The sequence below is a fragment of the Aspergillus clavatus genome, genomic scaffold (genome assembly GCF_000002715.2).
Source record: "Aspergillus clavatus NRRL 1 1099423829750 genomic scaffold, whole genome shotgun sequence".
Taxonomy (NCBI): Eukaryota; Fungi; Ascomycota; class Eurotiomycetes; order Eurotiales; family Aspergillaceae; genus Aspergillus; species Aspergillus clavatus.
The window spans coordinates 679,385-702,391 of NW_001517110.1; the positions used below are offsets into that span (position 1 = coordinate 679,385).

The following is a 23,007-nucleotide window of genomic DNA, read 5'->3' on the forward strand; positions in this document are numbered from 1 at the left end:
AGCAGTAAGCTGTCTTGCCAAGTTCTTTCAAAACCTTACAATCAGTACAAGAAACATACGAGGATTCCCAATGGAAATAAGCCGTCACACCGGAGTTTATTCATTGACTATAAAGAAAGGACCAAAAGAGTGGGTATCCAAAGCTCGCACACAATCCACAGGAATAAGAGGCCTGTTCCAACGCCATCCAAAATGTATGCCAAACAACGCTAGTTCAAATGCCAAACCAAACAGGAAATAATATCAACAACTCTCAAAATAATATATATCTTTTTTTGTTTTTTTTTTTTTTTTTTTTTTTTGTTTTTTTCCTTTAGGATAAAAGTCGACTAGGATGTCGATTCAGGATGAGTGCTCGTGCTCTCCTCTCCGTCGACACTTGAGCTCTCCCATATTTGAATCTCGGCTTCGGATGACTCCGGCCTCGCCGACTCGGCAGACTTGCTGGGCTGGGTAGCTTCGATGAGAGAGGAGATGGAGGACACGCTCGACAACTTCGAGCGGCTGGGATGCGCAGCGGTGCGCGGCAAAGGTGGCAGGGAGGTCTTCTTCTCCGGAGTGTTCTCGGCGTCCTCATAGATCACCGCATAAGAGAAGGCATGGCAATCTGCACCGTAGTAGTCCGCAGCATTGAGCTCCCCGAGCGGAGAGCGAGGCTCGTCCGTCATCTCGGTTTTCCGCGTGGGGCGAGTGGTCTCGCTTTGACGGAAATGAGGCAGGCCCAGTCCCAACTCGGACGGAGGGATGTTTTCCTTGCCGCGACTCGAGGTCTCCACCTTGCACTCATCATCACTGATGTCTAGTACGCAGGTGGAGTGCTGCATGAGGTTGGTCATTTCCTCCTGCTCCGAATCCACGTAGATATCAAAGGCCCAGGACGCAGGCGCCTTCGGAGTGGGTTGACTCTTAGGCTTCAGAGTGCCCAACGCTGCTGCAATAGAGAATGGGCGCGCAACGCTCTTCTTGCCTGTCGAGTGTGGTCGGCTCTTTGTGATGGTTGATCGACGAGCAAAGGGCTTGGAGGTTTTGGGTGGAGGCGAACGGCCGATTGGCTTAGGGGCAGAGGAAGATTTAGGCTTCGGTAGAGGGGCCTTGAAGATTGTGGAGGGCATAAGGGGGGCAGACTTTGATTCGATAGTCACCAATGCCACGCGGGAGGATTTAGGTGACTTGAAGGTGCTTTTGACGGTCTGATGGTCCTCTTCATCCGAGCCACGCTTCCGCTTTGTTGACATGTTTAGAGTAGCCGGGTTGATGTTCTCCGTATCAACCTCGGACAATGGTGTCCGTTTGGCAGCCATCGAGGCACCTAAATAGCGAGATATTGTCAAAATTATTGTGGATATAGTGATATATCCCTTGAAGAAAACATACCGTGTTGCTGGTTCTTCTTGTTCATCTTTGACTTGAGCAAGGAGCGTAAACGCGGTGTATCGAGGCTGGCGAAGGGTTGACGAATCATGTTGCTAGGAGTGATGGTGAGAGCCGCCATGGTAGGTCGATCCCCCACGAGAAATCTGAGGAATCAAGTAAGGATAATGAGACAGATGAGATGAATCGAATGCAAGTCTGATGATGAAAAGATGTTGATAGGAGCAGTCTGCAGTAGATCGAAGGAGATGCTGCCCTGATTGTTTTGGTTTTCGCGGAAGTGGGGTCCAGCGAGGGATTGGCGGTCGAACGAAGCTGAGGAGGATTACAAGAGTATCTAGATAGTGATGGTGTTGATCGATCCAAGATGAAAGGAGGATTGATGTTTGAACAGGAAACACGAATGCTGGGAGGGAGATGGACGTGGAGTGAAGCGAGGAAGTTGATGAATTCGATGAGACTATACACCGTGGAAAGAGAGGGTGGACTGATGCAGATGAAATGGACTATGATTAAACTGGTTAAGATAGATGATAAGATAGAGTAGGATGGGATAGGATAGGATAGGATAGGATCAAATAGCACAGGATAGTGGTAGGTCTGGAAAAAGAACAAGAGGATGCAGAACGAGGAAGAGGACGAGTGGTAGATATACACCGCAGAAGCAACGAGGAGCAATAATGCAGGGAAGGATGAGAGAATGAAGGCGGGAATAGTTCAGACACGGCCAAAGGGATGTTCAGCAGCAATGTTCAGCTTCATTTCTCACCTGCCGTGATCTTCGAAGAGTTCAGAATGTAAGAATACTAATCCAGGGTCTTGCCGAGTATTTGAAGCGTGTTTGATTTTATTTTATTTTTCGCTCCCCTCAGTGCTCACTCCACTCGACCGTGATGGGAGCGCGTCATGTTCGTGTTGGTGATGCTTCATCTACTCCAAGAACAAGACGCAGGTTATGTATGCAAGGCGCGCGCGCATCGGCTTATTTCCTCTATCTCTAAGGTAGTCTCTTCTTGATGATCAAGAACAATCTAATTATCTCGTCAGCCTTCTCTCTAGTCTCTCGACCCCATCATGGGGAGTCAGTCGCTCTCCTCACTGTCTGCATCGTGTATCTATACATCTATACATCTATACCAAGTTAGTTACCAATTAATCGTATGCATCTGGCGTACTAAACCAAGTCGCGTCAACTCGTGTCTCTCCTCCTGATCTGGTCCTACAGTCAATCTCTTCAAGAGTCTTACGGTCTCAGAGTCTATTGATATTAAAGTTGCCAATTAAGTGGTAGTAGTAGTAGTAGTAGATAGTAGTGTATTTAATTGTACGTGGTCTCGTAGACTCTCCTACTCCTAGATAGATAGTGTCGTAGATTCCAATAGTCAATTCCACTACCACCCCCCCAGAGCGAGTTCATCCCTACAACGCGTCCCGTCGATCTGATCGTTTCGTTATTTTCAAGCACAAGGAAGTCAAGAACAGATTCAGGTAGTTAACTAACTATAGATCATTACTTAACTTCGCGTCTCACGCACGGTCATCCTCCGTTTCAGCCCCTTCGTTCACCAACTAACTATCTCTCGACCTGACTGCATCGATGGCGGTATGGCGGACTGGCGTCTGAATCCGGAGACGTCTTCATCCTTACTTGGATAGAGACTCTGAGTCTGAAGGCCTATGCTGGTCGTTGTCCAACTTAATTCGTCATTATTGACTAGAACCCTAGTTGGTGACAGCAGGCCAAATCCCATCGTTCTTCCCAGCCAGTGGTTTCGGCGCCACGAGAGTCAACATGAAACGAATCATAGCGAGTCTTCTACTCCTCGCAGCTTGTTCACGACTATTAGGATTGGGATCAGCAATTCAGCATCGTGTAGATAGATAGAGGCTATCGAGACGCTAGGATTGCTCTTCGTACGACTCAAACGGTGACTTTAATCAAGCATGATACTGACACCTGAAATCGTGGCAGTTTACGCGCCGGAATTTGGTCGCCATTATTCATTCTGGTGCTCGTGCACAGGAGCTGCTGAATGGAAGAGTTCCCAACTTCCAAGCCCCCAGGCGCTCATCTGATCTGAAGAATGTCCAATCCCTCTCATTCTATCGGGCGGTCTCATTCCATTGCTCGCGCTTACGAGAGACTGACATCTTGAGAAGTTGAAATACTGCTTATCTATAATTCTTGCCGCTGGTCTTCATTCTGATGATGAGGTTGGCCTCGGTCTAGTTTGACGCTCAATCAATTCCCACCCATAAGTGGTTGATGGTTCATCATCTCTTCCTGTCAAAGGTAGGTAGGTAGGTAAGTAGGTAGGTATGTATGTATGTATGTATGTATGTATACGCGATCAATGCCACCCTCCGTGAATACGCTCGGCTCACCGTATCTCAAGCACCGATCATTCGTCATATCTCGTCCTCCCACGGAATGCTGTCCATCGCTCCCTGTCGCTCCACGCAGCGAGCAGATGCACGAGTTGCCAGACCCAGAGCATGGTCCATAAAGTCCTGATATCGCGACACTTTTTCCTCTGCAGCCACATCCAGTCCAGCTTTGCCCTCGGCTCGTCGTGACTCGCGCCATCGCGCCACCTCAACAGCATATGCGCCCCCAAACGTATCCCCGGCCGCCGTGGTATCTAACACCTTGCTGACCTTTGCGGCCGGAATCAGCTTCGCAAACCTCCTCACGCCATCCACAGGCCCGGAGGTTCCGGCATCCGTCGCACTGTACCAGACGCCCTTGGACCCCAGCGTGATCAGAACATATGTCACCCCCAGCTGGTGGAAGTACCGAGCCACCTTCTCATTCCCATCCGCTCCCTCCGCTCCAGGAACAACCTTGAGCAACTGCTCAACTGGCGGACTCATCAACTCCGCCTCGGTCTCATTCATAATCAAATGGTCCACAGCAGCATACACATCCTCTGGCAGACCGCCCGGCGGCGCCGGCGCCGGGTTGAACATCACATCCGGCCCGGCCTCAACCCCCCTCTTCCCCGCCGCCCGATTCCTCGCCTTCCACGCTGCAATGTCCCGTAGAATCCCAATCACCGTCTCAACAGGAATCTCTCCCTGCATGACAATCACATCCGGCACCGGCGCCGCAAGCCCCATCCCCACCACCTCCGCCGTCGCCCGCATCCCCTGGTAATTCGCCCCCGGCGAGAACAGAATCCGATTCTCGCCGCCCGCAGACGAGTCCACGATGATCACCGCCACCCCCGTATACGCCCCCTCGACCTCCCGCACCCGCGCCGTCGCAACACCGGACTTCTCCAGCGTCGGCTTCAGGAGCGCTCCGAAGTGCCCGTCTAGCGCGCCCACCGCGCCCACCATCTCCACCTTCACATCGGCGGCGTCCTCGCTGCTTGTGCGTGTCGCGCCAGCGGCCGTGGAGGGCTTCCGCCGCGATAGCCGGCCGCAGGCGACGGCCTGGTTGGCGCCTTTCCCGCCGGCGCTGATGAAGTATGACGATGCGGTGATTGTTTCGCCGGGGTCTGGGAAGCGTGGGGTCACGGAGACCATGTCGGCGTTGAGGGAGCCGATGACGCGGATTAACGGTGCCATTGTGCGGAATGAGTCCGTTGGGAGCGTAGAATAGATGGTTGTTCGTCCGTCAGTATTGTGGATGCGGAGGGGTCAGTGTTGGAGTAGCTAGCACCGGCTTGAGTGTAGATCTGTACACTGGTCAATTCGGCATACTTGTAGAGAGGATAGGAATAGGAATGCGTACATTTTGCGACTGTTACAGTATCCTATACCTTCATTTAGCTGTGTATGTCTTGAGGTTGTTGTAATTGAGATATGTGTAGAGGATGAGCCCACCCCTCTCAGTGACAGTCAGGCTGTTAGAGTACCAGGTGGGCTTGGCGGTCTATGACCGCATACTGTCGGGTTGATCGATATCCACTTCTACTGATACTTCCCTTCAACCTAGTAGGCACAAAAGCAAATGTTGAAATCATACAGGATATATTCGATCTAGCTAGGTATTATAATCCATCCATAAATGACAACCCGAAGCCGCGCCATACGCCAGTTCCACTATGCCCGAATCCGCACAGGACCCAAATGTACTCCATCCCCCTCGCAGCTAGAACTATAGCATAGATAGATCATATGCTTGAATGCAAAAAGTTTCATGTTCCTTTTCCCAGTGTGCAAGCCCAAAACAGCGTCCAGAATCATGACGATCATACACTATGGCGATAGACCTGGGACCCGCCGGAGCGGATCTGGATCGTATCGCGTCTCTGCAAGACCACCAGGGCCCGATTGAGAGCTGGCTCCGTGTAGCCTCTGCCGTCGACGAACTCCCGGCGTAAAGTCGCCAGGCTTGTGCTCCAGCCGATGGGAAGGCGGCGCTTGAGCTCGTCTTCGATCTTGCCGACCTCCTCCATCATCTCCTTGCTGCCTTGGCCCTCGCCCTGGGTGACAGCGTCCATGGTCGAGGCCAAGAAAAGACGGATGGCTTCGTCGACATGTGCCTCTGTGGCGATTGGCGAGAGGCTCAGCTTGGCCAGGGACTCGGTGATACGGACGATGGCTTCCAGTTGACGCACCGTGATGGGGATGGAGGAGCGGGTGTTGGCGTCCATTTCGGCGCGGTGGACTTGCTTTCGAATGGATACGAAATGCGATGAGAGCTTCTCAGCTGCTTCGGGCGCGAGGCGGGGCGCGCATCGGCTGGGGCTAGTTATTAGCTAGATTCCATAGTTTGGGTTTGAAGTAAGGAAGACATACCTGCGGCAGTAGCTGATGTAGCGCTTCATCTTCTCCAAGGGAACTTCGGCCTCGACTTGCTCCTCGATACCTCTGCCGCCCATATGCACACCCATCACGTGTCGTGCGATGTTCTCATCACGGGCGCGGTCGTGGTCATCGCGGACGATGAAGATCATATCGAAACGAGACAGGATTGTTGTTTGGAAATCGATGTTCTCTCCGGGTGTCTTCAAATCATCGTACCGGCCAAAAATAGGGTTGGCGGCCGCAAGCACTGATGTTCGTGAGTTGAGAATCGTTGTGATACCGGCTTTCGCGATGGAAATCGTTTGCTGCTCCATGGCTTCGTGAATGGCGACTCGATCCTCGTCTCGCATTTTGTCGAACTCATCAATACAGACAACACCCCCATCAGCAAGCACCATAGCACCACCTTCCAGATAGAACTCGCGTGTCTGCTGGTCTCGCTGCACCGAAGCGGTCAAACCAGCGGCCGAGGAACCTTTACCGGATGTGTAGATGGCGATAGGTGATACCTTCTCCGTGAATTTGAGCAACTGAGATTTGGCGGTACCAGGATCACCGAGCAGTAGCACGTTGATGTCTCCACGCAGCTTCATCCCATCGGGGAGAATCTTCTTGGAGCCGCCCATGAGGAGGCAGACAATGGCCTTCTTGATGTCCAGATTGCCGTAGATTGACGGAGCAATGCTCCTAGCCAGCGCTTCATACAAGTCCTCCCTGCGACTGAGTTCCAGGAATTCCTGCTCTTCTTCCTCCGAGAAGATAGCATTGCCCTTCGCAGTATGATCCAGGTCGGTGCTGATACCCACCGCCCGAAGATAAGGGTTGCGGATAGCCACCGCGCCATCCTTCTTGCCACCCTTCGATTGGTAGATAGAAAAAATCCCCATCACGGTACAACGAGATCCGGGAACCACTCTATTGGCCAGATATCGATCGGCTGAGATGAGAACATGTCTCGGAAGCTCACCCACGGGAACCTGGTCGGGGGCTTCCTGGAGCTTGAGAACCTGCTGATCGACGAACTGACACTTTTCGTGAGCGATCACGTAAGGATCCAGGGGGCATTGCTCTCCAGGAGTCTCGCCTGGCTGCTTGTCGCGACCACATCGTCTGGGAAGAGTAAGACCGGAGAAACCGCCGTCTACCCGAATGTTATCGCTGTGATCACAGCTCTTGCAACGGATATGAACGACAGTGGCTTTGGATGATATTGTCGAGGCACCAATAACAATTCCAGGAATGCGGACAAGATGTGAGATGTTCGTGGCGTTCAAGTCACGAATGGAAATGTGCGATGCGGAGGAATGGAGTAGGAGTTGATGGGAGGGAAGTACAATGTCTCTCTGCGAAGGATAAACAATCCGCTGGGTACACTGCTGGAGGGCTGCCTCGAACTAAAACAGTAGGCCACTGATTAGTAGAATGCTCATGAACTTAGTGGGAAAGGACCGCTCACAAGGGGGATGATATCGGCGGGTTCGGTAGTGAGCTTGTGGGCCAGCTCCTCGTTATAGGAAATCAGATGGGCGATATCGATGTCGCAATAGTACTGTTTTACGAGGACATTCTGGCGAAGCTGATCACTATACAATGTATTAGCCCGGTGCCAAACTTGACATCCACGAAATATCATACCGGTAGATGAATGCATTGTCGAGCTGGAATTCCAACACAAACTCGCGCAGTCTTGCTTGGATCTGCGTTCGAGATTCTTCGGCGCCATCTGTACTGGGAGCAAGAACACTCAGGGTATAAGGAGTACGTCTGTCCATGGCGAAGACAGCGATTGAGGTTGATGGTGGGGGAAAGGGTCGGTGATGTTGTTGCAGCGGGCAGTATCAAGGAGTTTGCGGACAACTTTTTGCAGTGGTGGAAACACGAATGCAACGCGTCGCGTCCAATGCACGCGTTAATTGATTTTGGCCTCAGGCACCAGGGGCGATCACTTTCTTGTGCCTTGTGGCCTTGGCGCCTGACGACTCTTGCTCCGGAAGAATACATCTTCCGTCATTCCAATTAGGACTAGATTTGATGGGCTCGGGGTCGACGCCTTACCCGATCAGGATGCGCTGTCATTATCCCCAAGAATGAAGCCCCCGTATCAGTGTTGGGCGGTATCCGGGTGACGTTGCTGGTTGCTTCTCTTCTGTTTTTCCGGGCATTGGCACCTACATACAGCTTAGAAACTTTGTGTGCTACCCCGAGGTCATTGACAAAGGTCCCGGTTATCTACAGGAACCGGAACTGCGAGGAACAGCTGTTTCTGTGTCATGTTTGGAAAGCGCCGTGCCTGAATCGTGGTCCGTCGTAGCCGATCAATCGGTCTCTACGCAATGTCCTCAATGAGCCCACGCAAATCGATCGATAGCTTGGCTTCTGGTACATCTACACCCTCGCTGTCTCAATTCTCGCTCAGCCAGATCGAGTCTCCGCGCGCACCGCCTCAGAGGTCCCTCTTGCGGAGGGGCTCAACTGCAAGCTCCATCGTGAGCATCGGAGGTATACTCGATTCTTCGCAACACCATGGTTCGATAGCGGAATCGGGCCAGAATGGTATGTACTGCTCGTCGACGTGGATTCATACTTTCACGGTACACTAATCTGCATTGTGTAGCCATCTCCACACTCCTCCAGCCTCCGATCGTTCGTACCGGCCTCGTTCCTCATACAGCTGTTTCATCTACCGGCTACAAGCCGCCGAGCACACGAGACATCCCTCCGGTCACCCTGACGAATATCCCCCATGTCGATTCCAAAGTCTTCCAGCCGTATCTCTCGCAGGTCGGGTCGCTCTACGAAGTCTTTCAACAGGCGAAAGAGAGTACCAGCAATCAAGAATTGCAGCTGGCTCGGAGCGGCAAGACGCAGGCGAAGCCGGACGAATACGACACCCTTATGCCCGTTTCTAGAGAAAGGCGAACATCCATTGTGTCAACCAGTTCCCGTGCAACATCGCCATATGACCCGCGGGGCCGCAGACGCTCGTCGGGCGCCCGAGGTCGCGGCCAGGGGGTCACTCCACTGTCTATCATCCCACCAGTCTATTTCGAGGACGATTTCCACCTAGAAAACCCTCGAACGTTCGACGTGGTATCGGAGAAGTCGGAAGTTGTGAGGCCTCCGAGGTTGCCAGGGAAAGATGGCCAAGGGACCAGTGACTCCGCTGCGGTATCGGCTGGTACTGGGAGAAAGGCACTTGCTACCAATGCGATTCTGCAGGAGAAGCTCTCATGGTACATGGATACTGTTGAGGTCCACCTGATCTCCTCAATCTCGACTGCATCCAAATCGTTCTTCACCGCGCTGGGGTCGCTGCGCGAGCTACACTCTGAGGCGGCTGATTCGGTGAAACGGATACAAATCTTGCGGAAGGACCTCCAAAAGATCGATAAAGAGATGGCGCTGGGTGGGTTGAAAATTGTCAACCTTCGGCGGCGAAGGGAGAATGTACGGATGCTCGCCGATGCCGTCTCTCAACTGCGGGTGGTGGTCCAGTCTGTCGCTCGTTGCGAAGAACTGGTCGAGAACGGAGACATAGAGGAGGCGGCCGATAGTCTGGAAGAGGTTGAGCGATTGATGGCTGGAGAGGATGCTCCAAGTTCTCCAAGCAAGGGGAGCGCGAGCCAAGGTCAGCCGAGAAAGTCAATTGACTTGCGGAGACTGAAGGCTCTTGAGGGAGCTTCTGAAGATCTTGCACAACTGAGGTATAGGATCGGCATGGGATACGAAAACCGCTTTTTGAACGATCTACTTGGAGACTTGGGCAACCACGTCGAGAACGTGCCGTCGGATGTGACACTCCAGCGCTGGGGCTCCTCTTTCCAACGGCAACGTGGAGCTCAACGCTGTGGTGCCTCGTCTTCCCCGGCGTATATGGACTTTGACAACGATTTGCGATCACGTCTGCTGACGAATCTTGTCGGCCTCGCTCGCGCACAGTATACGACTCCTGCAGCAACTTCATTCAAGACCGCGGTTCTCCGGGAAATGAAAGGCCTGATCCGTAAACATATGCCTAGCTCCAGCGATGATGACAATGAATCGGTGGTTTCGATGTCCACGCACAGGTCCCAGCAGTTGAGCCAGCAAGAGAAATCCTCGATACTTGCGCGGAATCTGCGCGCTCTGGACTCCGATGACGCATATACTATGCTCCTCAGGGTATACACCGGGATTAGCGAGTCGTTGCGAAGGCTTAGTGTCCAGGTCAAGGTGCTTCTCGACATTGCTAGTGGACTCGAGAATCCCGTGACGGCTGGTCTGAGTTCTCCCCCTCGAAGCCCGGACCCGCAGAGTATGAACGGTCCTCTCGGTTCTGGGATGGGTTCCCGGACCGTGGCAACCATCCAAACCCAGGACGAGATACTACAAGTCTTGGACATGTCTAGCCTTCTTGGCCAGGCTGTTGACATTGCGCAGTCACAGATCACGAAGGTGCTGAAAGTCCGCTCGGAACAGACATCTCAACTACCCAGAGAGGAATTTGTCCGATACTTTACCCTGAATAAACTCTTTGCCGATGAGTGTGAGGCGATCTCCGGCCGGAGCGGCACGGCTCTGAAGACCGTTGTGGGAAATCAGATACGCGATTATATCACGCGGTTTGGGGAGAATCAACGGCACCGGCTTGTCGAGGTCATGGACTCGGACCGATGGGATGCGCGAGACTTTGGGGAGACCGAGAGTATCATACTAGCCAAGATCCTTGATGCAAGCACCAAGGATGTCGAGTCGTGGTTGGCGGCGTCCAAGATCTGGGCCTCACCGGAAAAGGATGGACTACAGAAGACGGAAGCGGAGACAGCGACTACCAACGGAAACGGCAAGGACAAGGTGCGCAGCGCCGTAATCGACGAGCAGAAATACATTCTCCCCGAATGCGCGGTGGCCATGATGAAGAGCATTGAGGAGTTCCAATTCCTCATGGCGAACATCCCCAGCACGATTCAGGATATCGCCCCTGGGCTCCTCGAGTCCCTGAAGCTGTTCAACTCCCGGTCGTCGCAGCTCATCCTGGGCGCCGGGGCCACGAGGAGCGCGGGCCTGAAGAACATCACGACGAAGCATCTCGCGCTGTCCTCGCAGGCCCTGAGTTTCATCATCGCGCTGGTACCCTACATTCGGGAGTTTGTGCGGCGGCACGCGCCGTCGAGCTCGCTGATGGGCGAGTTTGACAAGGTGAAGCGGCTATACCAGGAACACCAGTCCGGCATCCACGAGAAACTGGTGGATATCATGGGCGGCCGGTCCTCGGTGCACGTGAACGCGATGAAGAAGATCGACTGGGACGCCCCGGCCGGGTCCAACACGGTCAATCCCTACATGGAGACGCTGGCGAAGGAAACGGGCACACTGCACCGGGTGCTCAGCAAACATCTGCCTGAGATGACCGTCATGATGATCATGAACCCGGTGTTCCAGAGCTATCGCGAGCAGTGGACGAAAGCATTCGAAGAAGCGCCCGTCAAGACGGAAGCCGGTAAACAGAGGTCAGTAGCCGTATCCCTCTCCCCAATAATTTATATGAAATACAATTTAACAAAATGGTGCAGGATGCAACGCGACGCGGAACATCTCCAGACGAAGCTCAGCAAAATCGATGGGTTCGGGGACCTGGGCCAATGGCTGCTTGAGTTGATTCAGAGGAAGACTCCGTCGCAGCAGGAGAAGGCAGCCGCGTCGGCGGAGGCTCCGACATCACAAACGTCGTCGGGCGAGGACGACTCCGTACGGAGTCCAACTTGATTGACTATGAGTCTTTCTTACAGGGTCTTCATGCCGTGTCCTGGTGGCACTTCAAAACTCAACATAACATAATCCCTATCCTTTAATCCTTTTACACAATCTCGTGAATCCCAGGCCTGAGCAAAGCCAAGAAATATTATACATATATCCCACGTCTTTACTTCCATAACCCGATCATTCATCATTGAATCGTTCCATTTCCATTCCTAATCATACACATATACAATCCCCTCCGCAACTATAGAAAGAAAACGAACGGGGAGGAACCGGAACCAAAAGATCCGCATGGCCCAGCCGATGCCAGACCTCTTTTCGTCACATCACATCTCAAATTAAACCAACTAAGCCTTATGCGCCCCCAGCCCCTTCTTCTCCCCCAGCGAGTGCGGCTCATGCCCGCCCTTCCCGCTCGAGTGGCCTGGCGCGGCACCGAAGCTCATCTGGCTGCCGGCAGGGACATCTGGGAGGGGCGCGGTGTGGTCAACGCGGCCGAGATGGTCGTTCTGGAATATAGTTAGTGGTTCAGTATAGGGGGCAGGTAGGGTATTGAAGGTTTGGAGAAGGGGAAGGGGAAAGGCTTACGGCGGGGTTGATGCCGTGGACTTTGTTCTGGCCGGCGTCGATGGCGTTGTCGCTCTGGGGGACGCCGTTGTCGTATTCAGCTCCGCGAGGCATGGTGGTTGGGATAGGTTGGGAGATTGGGTATTGGGGTTCTAGGAGGGTTGATTGGGGTTAGGTCCTTGAAACGGTTTGTTTTTTTTTTTTTTTTTTGGGAATGGGGATGTGGTGGTAGACGAACTGTGTGATAGATAGTTTTGGTGAGATTGATTAATAGTTAGATAGATAGATAGATAGATAGATTGATGATTTTGAAGTGGTTGAGAAGATGATGGTAGATCTATATATATATATTGACTGGAATGTTCACAGTCCATGACTGCATCAACTTCGGGATAGTATCATAGGGATCCTTGCTGGAAGACGTGACAGCATTATGAGGTCATGGTGGAGAGACATGACTTCATATGGTTTTCCAGTCGTCAATGCGAATATATACCTAGTAGAGTAGTAGTAGTAGTAGAAGAAGAAGGAGAAAAGAGAATGGGGAATTGGGGATGGATGGGATGTTTGCAGAGGGATCTACTACGAAACTGTTTTTTTCTGCACAGACAACAGTATGAATGTATGATCATCCATTTTCCTTTTGCTCACTGAGTCTGGATAGTCCCTGGAAGCATCACATGATAGCCAAATAAAAGTAGTGAAGCCAAGCCTGGTCATCTCCATGCCCAATTGCTTATTCCCACCCCCCTTTTTTAGGGGCATAGTCTCATCTTGTACATATGCAATTATCAGGCCAATGACCTGACACAGAAAGATCTTTACATTCTGCTACTTACTTCTTTCGATAGACCTACCTTGTTCTATCATAATTGGAAGTAATAATGGCGGTCGTCCAGTGAATCCATTTCCATCCTCGGGGTCCCCATTTTCATTGCCACATCGGGTCCACTAGGAGGAAGGTGGTTGTCCACCGTTGAAATTCCACGTGGGTAGTTCATTCTTTCAACGAAACTTGGTAAAGGAGCTCAGCGAAACAAGTCTGGCACTCAGTTGAGTCAGGTCCTTGGCCAAATCTTTCAAAGGCACGGTTGCGCCCAGCTCCTTGTCAAACCAGGTTCGAAATTCCATCTCGATGAGCGAGTCGACGCCGTTCGCACGAACATTGAGGCTGTCATCGATGGAGTCTTCGGGGATGTTAAGCAAATCGGCCATCTTGCGCCTCACCGCCTTGTGGATGATTCTTGCCGCGTCCTCAGAAGCGGTAGCGGACTGGAGGTGATCGCGAATGTGAGTGGCCGATTGTGCGATTTCTGAACCGCTGGTACCGGTGTTTGAGAGAGCCGGTGGGAGCTGGGCAAACATGGGATACTTGAGATGAGTCGGCTGGGCTTCGTTACCGAGACTGTATGAAGCCCGGGTTCGGAGACCACAGACTAGCTGCGCGGTATCGGGACTCAGGGTAGTGTGATGACGTCGATCGATCAGGTACTCGATGGTGGCAAGGACCTCTTCCTCGGTTTGTGGATTGGCCATCTTAAACGTGTGTTTTCCGGCGTATTCTGCGTTCTCGGCAATAAAGCCAATTCCAACGACAGCGCCGAGATTGACACTGGCACCATGCATCCCCTTGGAAACACGGTGGCGTGCAAGGGCATCCTGGAAGTTGTTGCCGGCATTGTAGTTGGCTTGGCTTCGATTACCCACAATGCCAGTGATGGAGCTCAGCAGCAAGAAGAAATCAACATCTGGCAGTAGGCAGTGGAGGTTCCAAGATCCAGAGACCTTGGGAGCCAGGGCAGTTTGCCATTCCTCGTGCGTCATGGAGTCGAAGGCTCTATCATTCAGGACGAAGGAGCATTGTATACATCCCTTGACCGGGGGCAACGTTTCTTGAATCTGGGTGATAACCTCAAGGAGACGAGACTCGTCCGAGATATCACATTGGAAGACATGGCTAGTACAGCCAAGAAGCTTGAGTTGGGCGATCGTCTCTTGTCCTGCTTCATGTACAGTTGCGGACCGCGAAAGGAATATGAGGTGCTTGGCACCCCGACGAGCCAACCTGAGTGCAATACTGCGGCCGATCCCTCCCAAACCTCCCGCTAGTATGAATGATGCATTTGAATCCAGCTCCAGAGGGCAAAGTGGCGCTGGTATGACAGAAACAGGATGAGTGCCCGGAACGAGCGTAATCTTGCCGATGCTTTTTCCTGTTTGTAACAAACGCAACCCTTCTTTCAACTGCCCATAGCCAAGGACTTGGGTTGGGCGAGCTTCATGGATATCTTTGTTTGACCACAACTGAATTGTTTCTTGCAACAGGTCCTGGCAGATCTCCGGCCGCTTTTCATCCAAAGCATTGAGGTCCACACCGGAGAAGGAAACGTTGTGGAGGAAAGGCGTCATGTCCAGCTTCGAGCCAGCCTGCAAATCAAGCTTTCCAATTTCGACGAAGCGGCCAAATGGCGCAACGCACGCCCAGGACTCTCGCAATGCTTCACCGCTAAGTGAGTTAAGAACGACATCCACGCCAGCAGGCGCGATGCGTTTGATGCCTGCCGAGAAATTCAAATCGCGACTCGAGAAAATGTGGTCGGCGCGAATGTGGGAGTTGTCCATGATGAATTGCTTCTTCTCAAGGCTTGAAAGGGTCACGAAGATCTCTGCTCCCTTGGCCTGAGCGTACTGAATGGCGGCTTGCCCGATACCGCCGGCAGCCGCATGGATCAAGACCTTCTCACCGGCGCAGAGTCGAGCGACATGGCCCAACGAGTAGATCACTGTGCCATAGATGATGGGCAGTCCTGCGGCAATTTCGAAACCCATCGTGTCGGAAATCTTGATAGCAAGCCCGGAATGGATGCGGCTGCGGGTACGCAAGGTACCCATTCTACCAGGCGAAGGGTCCCCTAGGTACATCACTCGATCACCAACCTTGAAAGTGCTCACGGACGAGCCTACTCCGACAATTATACCAGCGCCTTCGTGTCCAAAGCCTGGCTGATCAATCTCCCCCATGGCTACCAACAGATCTTTGAAGTTTAGCCCGACAGCATGGACATCGATCTCGATTTCATTCGCAGCAAGTGGCTTTTCTGAAATATCTTCATCGGTGACCCATGTGAGAGAATCAACTCCCGGGCTCGTACTGATCAAGCGAACAGGTCGTTCAATATTTTCCCAGGTTGAAAGTATCGGCTTTGGTGGTGAAAACTGCGCTTCAATGACGGTGCTCGCCACCGTGTTTTTGACGATATGGTTTGTTTCGACCACTGAATCTCGAACGCAATACTCGGCATTGGTGTTGCTAGAGTCTTTTGACCACTGGTTAAGGAATTGATACTGTAGAACTCGGATCAAAGCATCAACGTTTCCGTCGGCAGAAGCTGTAGGCTCGTTATCCAGGGAAAATGTGACCAAGTTCAGATCATTACGATCCAGCTCCCAGCGAATGGTACGAATCAAGCCCGTTGCAATTTGGAATTCTGGCTGCGCTAAGGGATCTCCAGTTACCCACAACAGTGAATCGCACGCAGTAACCAGATTCTGAATTACTCGGAATCTAGTCCGGTCCATGGCGTTCAGAATGGGCTGCTCAGCCTCGAGCAAAGAGATGCAGACTCTGCCAATCACACTATCGGAACGGAGGTCATCGATGTGACAGACCGAATGAGGGACTCCTGCACTGAGCAATCTTGTGGCGAGCAAACGAGAGATCTCCGAGTGGGACTGGATTATCACGAGGACTTCCAATGAAGGAACCGTAGCCTCCAATATCCTGTGACATGCAGTAGATGCCATCAAAGAAAAATCAGCGAACTCAGGATAGACGGAGCTTGAAGCTTGAAAGTCAATTCCGGAGAACCCAGTCTTCCGCAGGACTCTGTCCCACTCGAGCTTGTCGGCGAAGTTGCCAGCTTCGCGAGAGGCCTCGGTTGCTTCCCACCATCCGGGCAAGGAGCCAAATATGATATTGGCGTGGAGAGACTCCGGTCGGACCTCCTCAAGAACAAGCAGCCGACCCCCTGGTCGTGTCAAAGAGTTCAGTCGCACCATAATCTCTTCCATGTTCGGCTGGCCCCGAACAAAGTTGTTGGCGATGACGAGATCAAAGGGTTTGGGCTGGATCTCCTGCTCGGAAGACTTGGCTGCCAAGTCAACTGTTTCGTATTTGATGATGTCCACCCACGCAGCAAGGCGCTTCTTCAGCGTCTCAAGACGATCAGCTGATTGAGAACCAATGACATACTGCTCGATGGAATCCCCAGTGCTATCTCCACAGAGTGTCTTGAGCACGTGTTCAGCCAGGGCTCCTGTGCGGCCACCCACATCCAGGATGCGAAGGCTGCGCTGGCTCTTGCGAAGGAGAGTGAGATATTGGGTAAGCGCGGGAAGTATGTCGCCCCGCGACAGTCTATTGTCATCCCATAACGAGAAAAGGTTGTCCTTGTCAAAAAGAAGATGTTGGGTTGTGATCTCCTTTCTTAAGATGGATGGGATTTCTGATCCCATTCTGACGAGCAGGGCGCCATCGGGATTCCGGTCCTCAATCTCACGATAGAGTTGCTCTTTCAGGGCGGGGTTCCGTGAATAATTCAGCCACATCTCCAAAGAGACATATGGGATATTGTTAGTTGCGACACCAGCGGCGATGCTCCGAAGAAGCTCTCTATAGTGTCTCTGATGATCTTCCAGGCTGGAATATTTCACTCCACGAGTGGCCTGAAGACCATCAGTGGCCAAGAGAGTTGAAGCCAGCTGCAGTTGACTGAACCGTTTCAACTGAGTATCATACGTCTCCAGCGGAATAGGAGATTTTAGCAAAAGCTTCTGAAACTCCTTTTTCGTAAGAAGGTTCAGATCCGGGTGCCATTCAACTGAATAACAAGTCCTATTTTCAGCGGCGGTAGTATCACTGGATTCGGGCTTGAATGGAGACAGCCGGATACCTGCCAGTGACATGAACTTTTCGCTGGGGTTTGACGGGTTCCACGCATGCACTGTACTCTCGAAACCACCGTGCAGAGCATGAGAAGCCTCACTAGTACAACGCAAGATGGTGCCAGCTTCAGATGAGTGCGCGGTTGTAGACAGCCAAATGTCTCGAACGTAGCCGGGGACACAGCCCCGACGCATCATTGTCTTGCCATCAAGATCATATATCGATGCAAATGACGCGTGGAATGCATTATCCAGAGTGGTAGGATGGATTAGATGTTCATGCGCGTACTGTTTTGGCATCAGCTCCGTGATGTCTGGGACAATAATGTCGCCTGTCATCAGTCCTTGTTCTCGATCGCCAATGTTGACGTTGGCCAGGTTGCGAAAGGAGGGCCCATGATTGACACCGATCTCTCTGAGGTGGTTGTAAACAGGCGTAAAGTCAATTGGCACCTTGCAAGTGTTCTCTCTGGACTCCGCAAATGCCGACCATTGGGCCTTCTCGGCCTCCTCCGGGCGAGAACCATCGATTGGATTGAGTGGCTTCTTAAAATCTGGTGAGACTTCACCCGTGCAATGCTCAATCCACTCCTCAGTTTCCTGGTTGTAAGAGGCCACCTCGAACCTCTTCCATGCAGTTGACAACGAGGTTTTCGATTCTGGCACTGGGTAAAAGGAAAGGCACACCTCTACGCCTTGCGTATCATCTGGAACCACGAGCATTGCTTTGAATTTGACATCCCTCAGGGAAATGCCGACCATCTCGGCGTGATCTGTGATTTGTTTCATGCCTTCCACTGCCATTACCACATAACCAGCTCCGGGGAAAACAAAATCGTCATCGATCTGAGATAAAGTCAGTGTTTGTGCTCAGTCAGTCTCTGGATACGGGAATGAAATACTCACTACATGCTCTTTTAACCACGGGTTTTCTGAAACGCGCAGGAAATGGCGCCAACGCGGGCTATTGGGGTTCCAATCTGGTACAGGGGCCCCAAACAAGTCATGTCGAGGAAACTGGCGAAGACGTGTGTTCTTGATCAACCGGCTCTCGTAAAGTCCTCGTTCCTCGTGGTTGAATGGGTACGGGGGCAGATTCACGATCAGTTGGGGCTTAACTGAGGGGTTCGTTGACCTGTTAACCTTGTCCAGATCAACAGGGGCACCGCGGGCAGCCAGACTGCCTATTGTGTCAAGCAGTGTGTCCAACCCAGTATCCTTTCGGCTCAGGGTGGCCAAGTATGGAATGTCAGAGTGTGAACCGAGAATATCCTTAACTGCACTTTGCATTGCTGGATGAGGCCCGACTTCCAGAATAACGTCCACCTGAGTACCCTGAGCAGAGGAGCTATCGCCCTGAGTCGAGTCAAAGCACATCGAAGAAACCGCCTTCGTAAATTCGACGGGGCGGACCATGCTGTTAGACCAATGCGAAGACTTTTCAGGCACACAAGAATCATCCAACAAGCGACCCGTGAGAGTAGAGAACATATGCACGGTATGGTCAAAGTGCAAGAGATGACTTGATGGCAAATCACCCACAAGCTCTTCGTATTCCTCGGTGTATTGCTCCATGTGAGCGGAATGGGCAGCATGCTCGACTTTTAGCTTCCGGGTGAATATCCCTTGTTCGTCGAGCAAGACTTTCAACGCATCCACCATCGCATCATCACCCGAAATTGTGTGATTCCGAGGGCTGTTGTAGCAAGCGATTGACAAAGTGCCACCCGGCAGTGCTGCGTGCACCTGGTTGAGAAGATGAAGCAAACGCTCTTCTTCAATTCCAGCTGCAAGCATGCCGCCTACACGATTCGTCTTTCCCCGGAGGAGGACATGACCCCGGAAGTAGGCCACTCTCCATGCTCCCTCTCGTGAGATCTTACCTGCGCAGTAAGCTGCTGCAATTTCTCCTGACGAATGCCCCACCACACGGTGAGGGATAGCATTCCAACTAAGTAGAAGATCAAGCAGCGCAATCTGAACCGCGCAAGATAAAGGATGAGCGAACGCAGATTTGGATATCCTGGAGTCTTTTGCATCTTTTTCAAGCTCTTCCAGTAACGACCAATCACAACCCAGTGACTTGATGTAGAGACTTGCCGCTTCAAGGGATTGTCTGAAAACTGGATAGACAAGAAGCTGCTGGCCCATCTGTGCATATTGAGCTCCTTGGCCGGTGAAGACAAAGCCCACTCGCAGGGGCGATCGTGATTTGATCGCCTTTGAAGGCAGCTTGGATAGCTTGTCATGGAATTCCTTCACAGAATTGCATAGGGCATAGCTTCTCCAAGGAAGTCGAGATCTTTTTGTCGATAGAGTAAACGCAAGATCATGCAATGCTTGCCCGGCAGAGTCTGAAGGCAAAGACGAGACGTACTTTTGGATTTGCGCAACGACCTTCTCTAAACTCTTTTCATCAAATGCTGACAAAAGAAACAGAGTCGGCACTTGGAAAACTTTGGTCGATACCTCTCCAAAGTTCAGGTAGGTACCATTGACTCCATTACTGCCGTTGACTCCATTGTTGCCATCGACTCCGTTGGTGCCATCAACCTGGTATCGCCCGACAGCTTTTGCGACAATGAGCTCAATGTCCTTCTCTGAGGGTACAATTTCAGTGGTTTTATGTCGAACGGGGATTCCTCGTTGATTGCAGTAATGGTATGCATCATCCAAAATGCAGTGTGCATTTGTCCCGCTAATTCCATACGAGCTGATAGATGATCGTCGGATGCCAGAGGTGGGCCATGGCATGCAGCGAGTAGGGAATTGAAAATTCCACTCAGGGCGAATCTTCGGATTAATGTCTTCCAGCGTCGCATTTGGCGGAATAATACCTGCCTCCAAAAGAAGGACGGACTTGATGAGGCTGGTGATGCCAGCGCCTCCTTCGAGATGTCCAACGTTGGGCTTGACAGCACCAATGTAGAAGGGCGAGTCCCGCTTCCCTGTCTCAAATGCAGCAGCCATTGCGGTGCACTCCATCAAGTCTCCAGCTTGGGTTCCAGTTCCATGGCTTTCAGCATATGTTGTATCTCTGAGGTCCAGGCCTGCAGCCATGTAGGTTTTGCGAATCAGTGACTCCTGTGCAGCTGAGCTTGGATATGTCATTCCGGGGGTGTGACCGTCATGATTGAGGCCAGTACCTCGGACGACGGCTCTAATCGTGTCACCGTCGCGAACAGCGGCGGATAAGGTCTTGAGAATCACTGTTCCTACACCCTCCCCAAGTCCGTATCCGCCTGCTCGTTTGTCAAATGCCAGGGACTTGCCCTCCGACCCTAGGAGCCCGGAATATGACATTTTCATCAAATGGGGAAGGTAACCAATCACGCTGACACCACTCACAATGGCCTGTGCTTATCAAAACATCTGTTAATGAATCGTTCTCTGATCAGGACGTATAGGAGGTTCTGACCATTTCGCTCTCCTTTGCCTCCAGGCTTTGTCTGGCTAGATGAAGGCCCACCAAACTGCTTGAGCAGGCAGTATCGATTGTGAGACTAGCTCCTTGAAAATCGTAGAACCAGCTCACCCTTCCAGAAATCATGGAATTCTCAGCTCCGGTGGGCTTGTGCTTGAAAGAGAGCTCTAGATCACTGTTCAGACGATCGGCATGGTGGTAGTTGAAGCCGCTAACAAACACAGACGTGTTCGAGGAAATGACATCTTCCATTGGGAGGCCAGCTGCATGGTTCCAAAAATCAGTGTCTGTGTTGCAGATGCGACGAATGGACTTGACTCGGACCATTTTCTAATGCGTGGTACACGTTTTCCATCAAAATTCGTTGCTGAGGATCAAGACTTTGCACTTCAGTCTTGCTCATTTTGAAAAAGGCAGCATCAAACCCATTTGGACTCTCCTCGAGAAACGCAGCGCCTTTCACGGAGAACTACCAAGAAGTTAGTCATAGCTAAAAGAAAGTCAACTTCTTCTGTCACGAACCGTTCCCCCGCGGTTCGGGTCTGGGTGATAGAACCCCTTGGAGCTGAGTCTATCCTCTGGGATTGGGCGAGCCGCTTGTCGTGCTCTCAGAAGAAAGTCCCAGAAGGCCTCTGCATCCGTGGCCTCGTCGGCAGCACGCATGGCTAAGCCAATAATGGCCATTGGCTCTGTATTGCCATGGCCGTGTTCGGCAACATGGACCTCATTGGGGTTTGTGTTCCCGTTGATGAATGAAGGCATTTTGATGAATGTGTTTCAGTAAAGTACTGATGACTATGTCTAATTTCCTTCTTGTTTCTCCCAGGCAGATTTGGTCTGTATTTATATGAGGTAGGGCTGATCCCAGAGGTACTAATGCTTACATCAGAACATACTCACAGGCATCAGGGTAGGGGGCCCTGTGCCCAGCTCCTGGGTTCTCATCTTCCCCGGCAGTCGAATTCGCAATTTGCAATTGAGGGGTTGTTGCTTCTATACTGTATCTGCACCCACGGACGTGCATGAACCATAGGCCATCGAGGGACCTGAACACGTTCACAATACAAGATGATAAGGTTGGAAGATGGAACAAACTTCACACACTCAATGCCAGCTTCCAACATTCCACTCCAACAGACCAGACCCATGGCTAAGTAACAATATAATATCTATCTATACATACTTTTTGCGACTGAAATCCAGTCATTTTAAAAGGGGGTTTACCAACACATCTAAACTATCCACCTGGTGGATCTGATTATCTTTCCGTAATAGCCAAGTCCTGAGTACCTACACTCTATACAGTAGTAATCAGGTACTTTTACCAACATTGAAAGAAGGACTCTCAACTCACCTTTGATGGCTGTCAGAGCTAAGCTTTACGTATCTAGTCTGAGGCTTACCTATCAAGGTTGCTGAGAGGCGGAGTCTGACATGCATACAGTAGTCTAGAAATTGCATGTTCTTATACATATATGCCGCCCACGTCATGTGTATGACAAGTGAGCTAAAAATGAGGCGACTGGGGCCCATGCGCAAACATCCAGAGCCTTTATGATGGCCCCTATACTCTACAGGCTACAGGAGGATACTGAATAGCAGCAGTTCTCACCTGCGCATGTTGCTGTTATGCCAGCTAATAAGTGTAGTGCCCCTGCTAGATAGTAGATACACCAGTGAACCAGATAGCAAAAAAAAAAAAAAAAAAAAAAAAAAGCTATACCACATTCGAAGGGAATAGGAAACAGTTGTCAAGATCCAGAACTGTTGAGGAATAACCAAGGAGAACCCGTAATATTGTAGTCAGGGTAGGAATTTTGGTGGCACGTTGGACAGAGATAGGGTGAGGCTGTTCTTGTACAATCGTCCCGCTACCTGGCGTCAGCCACTAGTGACCTCTGTAGGCTCTGTTTAGTTGATACTTGATGGTGAGAAGTTGAGAGAACTAAGGTCTCTCCACCTTGTGGTCAACAAGGTCAACCAACATCGTAGAGAGCGGGTCAGAATCTACATCGGACGAGGTTGAAGACGAAGGCCAAGTGAACGGGGGACGGCCACCTAGCTCTCGGTCATCAATTGAGGGGCTGATCAAAGCCGGCAGACCTCTCTTCCTTCCCATGGAAAACTAGGTTCCCTTCAACGCCTGCAATATTTGATCCAAGAGCATTTGTACCACCACAACCAATCCCAAATAGCACCTTGTC

The 23,007-nt window shown here is 51.6% G+C and overlaps 6 protein-coding genes across 6 annotated transcripts, besides 12 other annotated features; 1 reads left to right on the forward strand and 5 right to left on the reverse strand.

Moving 5' to 3' along the window:
• Positions 1-270: 270 nt before the first annotated feature.
• Positions 271-309: a microsatellite.
• Positions 271-315: a microsatellite.
• A 14-nt stretch (positions 316-329) lies between these two features.
• Positions 330-1,492, reverse strand: ACLA_002620 (uncharacterized protein; the record flags this gene model as incomplete). Its single annotated transcript, XM_001276276.1, has 2 exons — positions 330-1,309; positions 1,375-1,492. 2 exons carry the CDS (start codon positions 1,490-1,492, stop codon positions 330-332), a joined length of 1,098 nt encoding a protein of 365 aa, XP_001276277.1.
• Positions 1,493-1,866: 374 nt separating this feature from the next.
• Positions 1,867-1,970: a microsatellite.
• Positions 1,916-1,945: a microsatellite.
• A 684-nt stretch (positions 1,971-2,654) lies between the features above and the next one.
• Positions 2,655-2,685: a microsatellite.
• Positions 2,686-3,664: 979 nt separating this feature from the next.
• Positions 3,665-3,716: a microsatellite.
• Positions 3,689-3,715: a microsatellite.
• Positions 3,717-3,780: 64 nt separating the features above from the next.
• On the reverse strand, positions 3,781-4,944 carry ACLA_002630 (ribokinase; the record flags this gene model as incomplete). The annotated part of the gene is made up of 1 exon (XM_001276277.1): positions 3,781-4,944. The coding sequence occupies one exon, from the start codon at positions 4,942-4,944 to the stop codon at positions 3,781-3,783; it is 1,164 nt and encodes a 387-aa protein (XP_001276278.1).
• Positions 4,945-5,570: 626 nt separating this feature from the next.
• On the reverse strand, positions 5,571-7,901 carry ACLA_002640 (MCM DNA helicase complex subunit MCM5; the record flags this gene model as incomplete). Its single annotated transcript, XM_001276278.1, has 4 exons — positions 5,571-6,063; positions 6,121-7,523; positions 7,586-7,712; positions 7,765-7,901. The coding sequence occupies 4 exons, from the start codon at positions 7,899-7,901 to the stop codon at positions 5,571-5,573; spliced, it is 2,160 nt and encodes a 719-aa protein (XP_001276279.1).
• Positions 7,902-8,462: 561 nt separating this feature from the next.
• Positions 8,463-11,874, forward strand: ACLA_002650 (vacuolar protein sorting-associated protein 54; the record flags this gene model as incomplete). Its single annotated transcript, XM_001276279.1, has 3 exons — positions 8,463-8,682; positions 8,744-11,618; positions 11,682-11,874. 3 exons carry the CDS (start codon positions 8,463-8,465, stop codon positions 11,872-11,874), a joined length of 3,288 nt encoding a protein of 1,095 aa, XP_001276280.1.
• A 341-nt stretch (positions 11,875-12,215) lies between these two features.
• On the reverse strand, positions 12,216-12,549 carry ACLA_002660 (uncharacterized protein; the record flags this gene model as incomplete). The annotated part of the gene is made up of 2 exons (XM_001276280.1): positions 12,216-12,377; positions 12,457-12,549. The coding sequence occupies 2 exons, from the start codon at positions 12,547-12,549 to the stop codon at positions 12,216-12,218; spliced, it is 255 nt and encodes an 84-aa protein (XP_001276281.1).
• A 146-nt stretch (positions 12,550-12,695) lies between these two features.
• Positions 12,696-12,739: a microsatellite.
• Positions 12,706-12,734: a microsatellite.
• A 701-nt stretch (positions 12,740-13,440) lies between the features above and the next one.
• Positions 13,441-21,565, reverse strand: ACLA_002670 (putative polyketide synthase; the record flags this gene model as incomplete). The annotated part of the gene is made up of 5 exons (XM_001276281.1): positions 13,441-18,225; positions 18,286-20,733; positions 20,798-21,066; positions 21,128-21,272; positions 21,326-21,565. The coding sequence occupies 5 exons, from the start codon at positions 21,563-21,565 to the stop codon at positions 13,441-13,443; spliced, it is 7,887 nt and encodes a 2,628-aa protein (XP_001276282.1).
• Positions 19,871-19,928: a microsatellite.
• Positions 21,566-22,493: 928 nt separating the features above from the next.
• Positions 22,494-22,518: a microsatellite.
• Positions 22,494-22,519: a microsatellite.
• The last annotated feature ends 488 nt before the right edge of the window (positions 22,520-23,007 follow it).